The sequence below is a fragment of the Octopus bimaculoides genome, chromosome 1 (assembly GCF_001194135.2).
Source record: "Octopus bimaculoides isolate UCB-OBI-ISO-001 chromosome 1, ASM119413v2, whole genome shotgun sequence".
NCBI lineage: Eukaryota > Metazoa > Mollusca > Cephalopoda > Octopoda > Octopodidae > Octopus > Octopus bimaculoides.
Window position 1 is genome coordinate 144,124,674 of NC_068981.1, and position 12,205 is coordinate 144,136,878.

The following is a 12,205-nucleotide window of genomic DNA, read 5'->3' on the forward strand; positions in this document are numbered from 1 at the left end:
AGAACAAAAAAAAAAAAAAACCCCATTTAAGCCCAAGATATTTCTGGTTACCCCCACAAAACCAGTTTAGTTTCTCAACACATATGCAACAAACAGCCCTGTAAAAATACCAGCATTAACTTTTGGAATTTAGAACAGTACATAAAACATACATGTATACAATCTATGTATATGGTCATTCATAATGGATATCTCTGAGGTGAGCAGTACAGAATATGAAAACCAGGACTGTTTCTAATGTAGGCACAAAGCCAGCAGTTTTTGTGAGGTGGTGGTTAGTCAATGCTATTGATCCCAGTACATGCCTTCAGGAACTTTATTTTATCAACTTACAAAAAAAAGGAAAGACAAAGTTGACCTGAGAATGTCAAAATATAGTGAGTTATTGATTAAGATGGTATCGACTAAGACCCTCACTTCTCAAAGCTGGATGTGTGCTCAAATTAAAAAAAACAAACAAAATAAACAACTCTGAACAAGAACTTTAATTTGTAGCACCATGAAAATAGTTCATTAACACCACCAAAACTATATACCATTTCAATGGCATCAGATAATTAACTACAAAAGTAGATAAAATTAACGTGCCCAGCAGAATTAAGCTTAAAATGAGCAACCTTTTACATTCAGGACTACAAGTATCTCTATCTTAGCTATGACAGCAGCATGGCCTCTATCCCAAATATAACAACCGGAGCCATATACACAAGTCATTGTCAACTGAAGTAATGGTCAGTTATGACCATATTTCATAAGATGGTCAAAGCTGAACAATATTCGCTCAAGCCAAACAGATTTCACTTTGAACACCAATCTGTTAAATGCATTCGACACTAGATGCTAAAGGGGCCAGTGTCTCTTGGGCAATGATGGGTTTCTTCAATGGAATTCCATGATTTAATTATGACATTGCATATATACAACTGGTTTATGCCCACCCATCCTAACAGTTATCCTATCTCAACAGAAGCAATAAACTGAGAGTTGTTAGAGAACTCAATAGATCATTAACTTGAAAGCGTTTCAGAGAATTGTGAATAAATAAATATACAAACAACTTAAGAGAAACAATCAGTTTAACAGTTGCTACCATTAGATCTATGTATAAGAAAGATATATTGTACTTACTATGAACAGTTGGGAACGATTGTATGGGGGAAAGAAAAAAAAAAAATCACACCTGACAAATGTTTTATACATCATGAATCAATTTATGTGAATCAATGAAATGTCTAAGTAACTGCATTATTAAAAGCCACCCATTCCACCCATACCGCCCATACCTCCCATACCACCCATTCCACCACCACCACCTGGCATAGGTGGGTCTTCTTTCGGGATTTCTGTAATGACTGCTTCAGCTGTTGTTAATAAGGATGCTACACCTGAGGCATCAACCAAAGCCGTTCGCACCACCTGAAATCATAAAGAAAAAAAAAAAAAAAAAAAAAAAAGATTAATTTTACCATTAAATACTCCTAAACCAAGGAAAAGATATAAAGATGTACTTAAGCTATTGACGATTCTACATTATTTCTAATGAAATTCAGTCTACGAACAATAAATCTTAAAAATAATAACCTTGAAGGATTTAAAAATTAACTGACATAATTTAGAAACAATTTAATAAAAGATTTGCATATAAAATGAAACAAATCATAAAGCAAAAATTGAAGGACAACCCTAAAAAAGGAAACATACCTTAGTGGGGTCGATAATTCCTTTTTCAATCAAATTAACATATTCTCCCTCCGCTGCATCATAACCCATATCTCCAGTCAACTGACATACTTTCTCAAGAACTTCATGCGAGTCAACACCTGCATTTTGAGCAATAGTTAGGCAAGGCACCCGAAGAGCTTTGCGTACGATGTCAACACCTACAAGTAAAAAAAAGAAATTCAGAGTTATGTCCCTTGCATGCATGTGTTTAAAAAAAAGAGTTATGTCCCTTTAGATTTTTTTTCCCCCCGTCTTTTAAAATATTTATGCGAGAGCTTACCTATTTTATGATCGGAGTTCGTTGGGTTTAGACTATCAAGAGCATGTATACATCGGAGAAGAGCAGTTCCACCACCTGCAACAATTCCCTCCTCGACAGCAGCTTTAGTAGCATTTAATGCATCGTTGATCCGATCCTTTTTCTCATTCACTTCCACCTCACTGGTACCACCAACCTTTTAAACAAAGAAAAGTAATGTAAAATATACGTGAAGAATTCTCCCCACAAAAGCTGCGTAATTACAATAGCTGACGCCCCAAGCGAAAATAGAGTATTACATACCTTCAATACAGCTACACCATTTGATAACTTAGCTAAACGTTCATTGAGTTTTTCTTTTTCATAGTCTGATGTGCTAAGCTCAATCTCATCTCTAATGAGAGAAATTCTTTTATCAATGTCACTCTTTTCACCTTTACCCTGGAAATAGAATCAAAATTACAAATTTCATGTTTCATCAAATCATATATATCAGGTCAATATGGAAAACATTTCAAATCCTTAATGTGTTAATCAAGATTACAATATTTACCTTCATCAATAAGGAATCATCTTTTGTAATGACAACCTCAGAAATAACACCAAAATCATGAAGCTGAATATCTTCCAATTTGCTCAAATTACCTTCATCTCCAAATACCTAAAAAACAAGATATAAAACGTGTGCCACTTACAAAAGCATTCACAGCCATAATTACAATTAAGAACTACTTCACTTCATGAATCACATTCTTCTACCTGCCCTACCACTAAACATTAGAAAAACCTTCCAGAAAGACAATGCACATAGTTATCATAAACTACACTTCTAACAGAGACCAAAATAGGTGACAAGTTAATTATAACGAGTCACTTATAAAGTGCTATATTTACAGTTTCACCTGCTACTAACACCAATATTCTCTGAAAGTGTTTATATAATGCATATAGTAAAACAGATGAAAACCTGCAGGTCCTTAAGTGGAAAACTTTAAAAAAAACACGCAGCTTCGCCACAAAACTGATAATCTGCAAATGCCTCTAAAATTAAGCGATTATTCCCCCTCCTACATAGGATAAGATAACTGCTTGTCACTGCTACGCAAGTTGCCTCCCATGATATTTATCCCTCTCAAACACTTTATTTTCAATATAAACTTACCACACCGCCACTGGCAATGGCCATGTCTTGCAAAGTGTTCTTCCGGTTATCACCAAAACCAGGAGCTTTTACAGCACAGACTTGCAGCCCGACTTTCAGCCTTCAAAGAAATAAGTAAACCATTTCAATAATCACGAAATATTATTTAACATTGCAACAGCAAAAAACAAGATAATGGTCTATACGTTCTTTCTATTAACAAATCCTTGTTGGTGGTACTGTTTTTAATCATGTCCACCTTTCTAAAAGAGTAGATAAAACATGCACCTGGTCTTACTGAAATCTCGTATAACATATGCGATTTGTCATGAAAATAACCAGTTCTCAAGGACAAACATCTGAATACAACCAAGTTCTAAACAATTACACTGACATACCAATTTCTAACGTTAACCCTTTCATTACAATTTCCTACAGAATATAGAAAACTACATAAATTCTGGAAATATATTAACCACAGTTTCAAGATTTCACTAGTCATGCTAGAGTGATTTCTCATTCAACATCATCATTTGATGTCTGTTGTCCATGCTAACATGAGATGGAAGGCTTGACCAGAGCTGGTAAGCCGAGGGGCTGCACCATACCTAAGTCTGATTTGGCATGGTTTCTACAGCTGAATGCCCTTCCTAATGCCACCCACTCCGAGAGTGTAATGGGTGCTTTTATGTGCCAGCTGTACAACACCAGTATCTGCCATGACTGATTTCATTTGGCCTGATGGGTCTTCTACTCAAGCACGGCATATTGCTGAAGGTCATGGTTATTGCTTCACACATTTTAAATGAAATTCCATAGTGCATTAGAACTTTACAAAGGAGAACTCTGTATTTATTGGAGAAAATTGAGAACTTCTATATGCTGAGTAGGTTAAAAAAACAATTTTGTGAACAGTTATAGCACGAGTTGTGGCCATGCTGGAAAACCACCATTTGCTTAGCTATACTTTCACTAAACCACATTTGATACGTGGTATTTGATGAATGAGGGAGTTTGATGTTGCTGCCCTCACCTGCATTTCTTGCTGTGAGGTAAGCTCATCTGGAACTCAACAGGACATCCACCCCACGTAGGTTTCTCAGGTATTGCGGGAGGATAGTAGAGTTGTGGGCCCTTGAAGTTTCTGATCCTCTTTCTTAATGGAAATATTGGTACTTTTGGTACTATTCAGTGGCAACCCATACTGCTGATTGTGTAACTTACAATGACAAAGCTTAGTAATGAATGCTTCAAAAATCTTTTCAAGACAAAGAAAATTCAACTTAAATTCAGCTACTGTCTATACTAGGAAAAATTGAAGTCATAAGACCTAAAAGACTAAGCTGGTAGTTGAGATCCTAAACATGATAAAAAGAATCTTATGTTAGCATTTTATAACAAGTAGCATTCTATAGCAAAACAGGAGGCAGTCTATTTAAGTACATATCAAAAAGTTTTAAACTGAAGGCAAAATGGACACGACTTGCCTGCAAATTTCCTATAGTGAAAAATCAAGTTTTTAACTCAGATTTCATTTTACTTCAATGCAGCTTCATACATACCGGTGCTCCTTAACCATCAAGAAAAACTAATCAGGTAACTAGATTATTCTCAATGAATGTAGCAGACAAAATGTTTTGGAAGATCTGTTATCTTCAACTCGTGCTCAAATCAATTCCTCTGAACTCAGGAACCCATACCATTTACTAAGATTCTTACAGAAGTAATATTTGAAACACATCATACAGCATATGCATTATTATGGTTTGATGGCAGAACGTAATGGCAGCACTAAGATCAGATTGCTACACATTACTGATTTCATAAATCAAAATCTCAGGTAGTAGTGTCCTGCCTTCCTGAGCTAGTTTTCCACCACATTTCTTAGAAATCATGATAGAGGCCTTGCTCGCAGGATCACACATGTCTAGAAACTAAGGCTGGGGGTAAGCAAGGAATGCTCCCTGTAGAAAATCCAGCTCCCAAAAAGCCTCATAATAGCAAGGGAAAATGGGCACCAGCCAGCCAGCCCAAAGGTTGAGGTGGGGTGCACCTGCCTACCTTAGTTGCCATGACATTGAAGTAGATTCAGCCACCCACGTCAACAGGGACAAAACCCGGATTTAAAACACTGCATGATGATGCTAAGTTGTTAAGTAATGACTATCAATTCTTCAAGTTGCTAAACATTCTCAAATGAAAATGTAAGGAAAATGATTTTGCTGAGATTGCGATAATTATACAGAGAGAGAGAAGGGGCTAAACTGTAGGTTAAAATTAATTTGGAGAAGAGAAACGACGTAAGAGAAATTCAAGAAGTCGCCTCCCCTATTTAGGCCAAATGCGATCCCCTATCAACACACCATAGATATTTAACAAATTTTGGTGAAGATAGCTCTTAACATGCTAACACCCTTTGGAATACAGTGCCATTCTGGTCAGCCTCCCCTTAGTGCACGAAGCTATACTAATTGTACCACGTCTACATTCCTTTTGAAAATGTTTCTGAGATACATTTGTGAAAACAATTTTGTATGAAAATATCAAACTTGTATCTTTAATAAAATAACTTCTATCTGACCAAACCTTTAATCTTACCTATTTAATACTAATGTGGTGAGAGCTTCGCCATCAACATCTTCTGCGATGATTAAGAGAGGCTTACGTTGGGAATTAGCTAACTCAAGTGCTGGAATGATGGCTTGTATATTTGAAATTTTCTTTTCACAGAAGAGTACTAAGGCATCTTGGAATTCACACTTGGCACCTGAAAATAAATAATGAACAGATAAAAATCAATCCAACAAATTAAAGGTAAAAAATATGAAGTCCATAGGTAATATAGTTGGCAGAGATATTTCCTAGGGTAAGGAAAAATAATAATTAAGCTTAGACAGACAACTTTCCACATGTACCAAATCAAGACTGAGAAGTGAGCAAAAGGACTGTTTCTGTGAAGTCTAGCAGACTTTTACAATGAATGACAGAAACCATATAATTACTAGTGATTTTAATAGACATGTGGGACAATAAATGACAGCTGCTACTATATTCATAGAAACTAAGGATATGGTATCATAGCTCTTGGAATTCTGTGACACTAGACCTGACAATTGCAACAGTAATAGTAAACCACCCAACCATCAGATTGCTAACAAATCATGTTAATATGAAATGATACACAATAGGATGTTGAAGAGGGAACAGGTTAAAACCAAGTCTTTACCAATCCAGTTGTTGACCTCAGAATAAAAGCATTACAAGTTCAGAAACAAGACAAATCAGGAATTGGAAAGTAGAGGAGTTGAAATACAAGAAAGAGATAAAATAAGGTTTACTAATGTTCTAGATTGCTAAACAGAAAATCATTTGGGAAAAGTGTGGACAGAAGCATAGTAGCCAATATACCCTCACTGATGCCAAAAATTAACACAGGGAAATAGTTTTATGAGAAGCTGCTAAATGAGGTGATTGTGTGAAAGAGAGAAACAACCTTATACAAACACAACAGAGAACAGAGGGAACAGCTACTGAAGTTCACAGTGAAAAGGGAAATTACATAAACAGCTTACCACCCAAACTTAATAAATAAAATAAAATAAAAAACCCAGGAGATATCATTTGCATAGATATTTTCTTATGTACATTATTTATATTAGTTGAACTGGTGTCCTCATTTTGATTGTTGCTTTCAGTGTTTCGATTTTGTACGCTCCAGCCTTCTTCAAGTGCCTGGTGTCAAAGAAAGTTGGAGTGTACATCAACCAAGATAAAGCCACCAGTTCAACTAATATAGTGTACATAATATAAAATTCCTCAATTCAGAATTCTTTCTCTAAAGCAGGAAAAGATGGGACATCTCCATTTCCAATATCCATAAAATTACAATTTTACAACAGGTATTTAATCCACAAGAGACCGTCCTGATAAAATAAATAATAAATTGCTAACCTTTGGAAGTGTTGATGAAATATGGAGAAATATAGCCACGATCAAATTTCATTCCTTCAATAGTTTCCAACTCATCTTTCAAAGTTTTCCCATCCTAAAATAAGTGAAATAAAATATTATATATAAAATGCAAAAAAGCAAAGCAAGCAAGAAAGAAATTTACAAAAGCCAAGTCCTGACATCAACATGACAAAACTGAGTACTGTACTCTATTGCCAATATACAGACTGCCATTAGTATTTTAACAAATACAACCCAAAATATGGCTGCGAAGCAAATATTTTAATATTTACATCTGCACCAAATTTCCAACAAGTAACCTGCGACTATCATCCATTGTAGTGGTTCTCAACTATTGTCCATAAGATTTTTGGCAGTTCATGCAGCAAAATAGTAAATTGGAGATCCACAATAGCATTTTGAGGAACCCTGAAAAAATTTTGCTTTTGATATTTGTATTGGTATGTATTGAAAGAAACAGATTGCTTTCTCTAACATCTTACATAATTCAACCTACACAAGTTTATGTGTGCAAAACAAAATAGGAATTTTGAAAGAAGTCTCTATAAAGCTAGATTTTATACACTGATTACTATTTTATTCTAGTGGACCTCCATAATCATTCAAAGTGGTCCAGAGATAAAAAATGGTTGGAAACCTGATTATTTAATATCTTATTCTTGGCAGTGTCCACATTCCCAAAGGACTATGTTTGGTAGCCAAGAATGCTATTTATCATTATATTGGGAAACAATGCTATTTTATACATTCAAGAATAAAATACTAGATGACAATTGCAGATTATATCAACTGAAATTTTATGACACTGAAAATACAACCTAAATATGGAGTTTACAGTTCATAAAAAGAGAAACCTTTAATCTGACAGTGGATAAAATAAATAACCTATTTTAGTGCTAATGCCACTTGTGGTTGATGTTAGGAAGAAGATTCAGCTGCAGAATTCATGGCTAAAATTGGATCATATTAGCAAGACAGTCTTAACCTGTCTAGGACAGTAACTCAAACCGTGACCTGTCCAGCCAATATGAGCACAAGACATTGGACATAGGTGAACATTAGAGGATGAATTGCTGGCAGATCTTACATAAAGAGAGAAATAAGGAAAAGCATACCAAAAAACTCACCTTAACTGTAATGACTCCATCCCGGCCAACTTTTTTCATAGCACTGGAGATAATGTCCCCAATGGAACGGTCACCATTAGCAGAAATGGTAGCTACCTTTATAAAGTAACAAAAATTCAATTTCAGAAATAGCAGCATGGATTGAATGCAATTCATTTGCTTAACAACAAAGAAAAATACTGAATACTTGTCTCCAAAAACAAGTACAACTGTTATCAACAGCCATTTACTGAATAGGAGTTTTACTTTAGCACTAGTACGAAAATTCAGAGACAAATGGTCCAGAACTGTAGGAAGTAAGTGCATTTTATAATATAGGAAAGAACATAGCACACTAAAGCTATATCTTCCTAGTCGTGGTAAGTTACCAACAATATACAAATTCAATTTAAAAAGATGTCATGAAGACAGGACAAGAGAGAAATTCAGAAGGAAGATCTCACTGAAAGAATAAGCAGGATATTAACTATCGCATTTTTTAGTGTATGCAATAATTTGCTGTCTTATCACTTCTTGCCCTTGATACACAAAAATAGCAAGATTGCCAACACATATTGGCTTAATATTAAAATATACATAGGATTTCAAAGAAAAGAAACCATGTAACAAACCAGAGAGAATAAGCATTAACCGTTTTAACAAAGCCCAACTTATATAACCTCTAGCATCTAAATTACTTTATCAAATGTAATCCTTATTTATTCACATTGCTTTGAATTAATCAAGCATTATCTTGTAGCTTTGAGAATTTGATGACACAATGTTTAATCTTTTAGAATGACATTGTAGGGTAAGTGTAAGAAACCAGATCTGGTCAGATTGAGCATAAAACAGGTAGACTATCTTGGCTGGATATGGCTGGTTTAAATACTGAAGGGTTAAAGCAATCATCTTGTCAAAAAGTATCATGGCATGAATAAGGACGAAACTTCAAATGGTTAACATTTATATAATATAATATCATGATTGTTTAACGTCCGCCTTTCATGCTTGCATATAATAAGACATGCATCTTATCTCCGAAATCTTGACCAGACAAACAACATTGCTTACTGCATTTTCATATGTTAATCAAATATGTAAACCAGGAGTCACCAAAGGGGGTCAGAGGGACTTCCTATGGGTCAGTGAGGAATTACAAGGGGTCGATGGGGTCAGCATACAAAAGACCACCTCACCCAGAGGAGCTGCTTGAAATACTTAGTCAGCGCCATGAGACGTGAGAAAGCATAAATTTTCACTGCAACAAGAAGTCTACCGTTGCTGACATTCGAGATCGAAGATTGAGAGGAGTGATTGAGGGACTACAGACTGTCAAGTGTTGGCTTATGGAAATGACCAAGTCTGCTAAGGGAAATAAGATATTAAATACATAACACAAGCGTTTTTGCCAGCATCAGTACCTGGTACGCCTTTCAGATATGGTATGGTGGGGCAGGGTATTAAGATATTTTAAATGAGGAGGGTGTTGTAAAAGCTTGGTGGCCCCTGATGTAAACAAACGCAGCAGACAAATACATGCATCACATTCTTTCACACTTCATCTAACACATCCACTCACAAAGTCTTGGCCCTCCAGGTGCTAAATAACAGGAGACACTCGCCTAATGTGCCATGCATTGAGACTGAAAATGAAACCACATGGTTAGGAAGCAAACTTCTCAACCACATAGCCATTCCTGCAATTATCTAACAGTAAAGGAATTTCACTTAAAAACCAAGGGTCTATTAGACTTTATCCATGGCTTCGGACAAAATATAAGCTTGACATTAGGAAACAATATAAACTATAAGTAACAAAAGATACAATATAAATTTTCCATACCTGGGCAATCTCTTCAGGTGTTGTGACTTGCCTGGACTGATTCTTTAGTTGCTCTACGACAACATCAACAGCATTCATAACACCATGTCTAATCTCTATGGGGTTAGCTCCACGACTGATCTTGTCAAACCCTTCTTTGGCAATAGATCGAGCAAGCACTGTAGCTGTTGTAGTGCCATCACCAGCCTCCTCATTTGTATTGTTGGCAACATCTTGCACCAACTTAGCTCCAATGTTCATAAATTTGTCCTTCAACTCAACAGCTTTGGCAACAGTCACACCGTCTTTAGTTATCTTAGGGCTTCCCCAGCTCTGTTCAATGATCACATTTCGTCCCTTACAAAAAGAAAAAGAAAAAAAAAGGTAAAATAAAATATCACAACAACCATTCCAACCTAAACTTATTTGAGGGAACCCAACATGTTAAATATTATTTGCTGCACAATTCTTAACTCATAAAAGAGGTGTGTTTTAAATCAGACAAATCTAGGGCAATAAATGTAGCCAAAGCAGTGAAACCCTAGTATCCATTCAGCTACACCTGTCTTGCCTTTATATCTTTCTAGAAAGCAGGTCATTTCTATACTCTGTACAATCATTCCTTGAAGTGAAATAATATAAAATATAAAAATTCTGAAAGTGGACTCCTGTCAAAATGAATTTATGGCTACTTTATTTTTCATAATTTTCTTTTGAATTTTGTGTGGCATTTTCAGTTCATAAAAAAACAAAATGAGAAACAACACCAGTTATCAGATTTAAAAATACTTTATTTCACAAATGTCATCTTAGATTCAATTGAACCTCGAGATCTTTTTAGTTCCTGCCATTTGACAGCAGCCATGCTGGGGTACTACTGCCTTGAAGAGTTTTAATTGAACAGATCAAATCCAAGGGCTTGCTTGTTTTTTAAAGCCTAGCATTTACTCTATTGGTCCCTTTCACCAAACCACTAAGTTATGGGGATGCAAACACACCACCAATTGTCAAGAAGTAGTAGAAACAAACAAACACACACACTGGCTCAAGGATATAGTAGACACTTGCCCAAGGTGGTACACAGTGGGACTGAATCCTGAACTAGGTGGTTGGGAAATGAGCTTCTTACCAAACAGCCATGACTGTACCTAACCACACAGCCACAAAGAATGACAATACTTAAAATAACATTTTTCACTAAAAAACGCTCAAGAGAGGGCTCAAAGGGAAAGAGACTAACAATGAGAAAAATACAAATGTTCCAAGGAACCTGCAGGATAACCACAAGTCAATTGATATACATTTGCTTTTAGATTAGCTCAGGAAAGAACATTTAAGAGCTTTCTCATGAGCTTAACCCTTTGACATTCAGATTATTCTGTTAGATGTAATATAAAAAAAAAACCACATTGTGGGATAGTGTGAGGGGTTGGATCTGGCCAGTCGGAACATGAAACAGGTAGACTACTTGGGCCAGATATGCTAAAGAGTTGAAGTAATGCTTTATAATTGCAACTTGTGAAAAATTTCATTTTACAGATTTACAGTAAGTCAAAGTAGTGGCTCCCTGTATAATAACCTCAAGAGCATCTGTATCTCAATGCTTGCATTTGCTGTTAAACATCAGCATACGGTTTACCCACACACGTCTGCAGCTTCCAACTACCGAATTCTGTTCACAAGATAAATCAGTCCACCTGATGTTATGAGAAAGCGGAAGTGTGAATCCAGGACAAACATGATTGTGAAGCAAGCTTATGCAAATAACCACACTAGCAGCCAACAAAGCTTGAATCTACAAACAATCTTTAACCTTTTAGTATTCAGATTAAACTGTCAAACCTAATGTTTTATTTATTCACATCATTTTGAACCAATCCTGCATTATCTCATAGCTTCACAATTTCAATGATGTTTACTGTTACTGTTTACTTGTTTCAGTCATTTGACTGCGGCCATGCTGGAGCACCACCTTTTTAGACGAGCAAATTGACCCCCAGGACTTATTCTTTGTAAGCCTAGTACTTATTCTATCGGTCTCTTTTGCCGAACCGCTAGATTACGGGGACTTAAACACACCAGCATCGATTGTCAAGCGATGTTGGGGGAACAAACACAGACACACACATATATATACATATATATATACATACATACATATATACGACGGGCTTCTTTCA

General features: G+C 35.8%; 1 protein-coding gene across 1 annotated transcript in view; it reads right to left on the reverse strand.

Moving 5' to 3' along the window:
• Positions 1-467: 467 nt before the first annotated feature.
• Positions 468-12,205, reverse strand: part of LOC106868146 (heat shock protein 60A) — a 19,836-nt gene continuing 8,098 nt past the window's right edge. Inside the window, exons 3-12 of the mRNA XM_014913280.2 lie at positions 10,047-10,382; positions 8,222-8,317; positions 7,074-7,167; positions 5,721-5,889; positions 3,144-3,243; positions 2,535-2,642; positions 2,285-2,422; positions 2,003-2,177; positions 1,702-1,880; positions 468-1,416 (exon numbers count right to left, since the gene is read on the reverse strand). Coding sequence (XP_014768766.1) covers positions 1,249-1,416; positions 1,702-1,880; positions 2,003-2,177; positions 2,285-2,422; positions 2,535-2,642; positions 3,144-3,243; positions 5,721-5,889; positions 7,074-7,167; positions 8,222-8,317; positions 10,047-10,382 — 1,563 coding nt within the window. The 3' untranslated portion in view covers positions 468-1,248. The remainder of the gene's footprint in view (positions 1,417-1,701; positions 1,881-2,002; positions 2,178-2,284; positions 2,423-2,534; positions 2,643-3,143; positions 3,244-5,720; positions 5,890-7,073; positions 7,168-8,221; positions 8,318-10,046; positions 10,383-12,205) is intronic.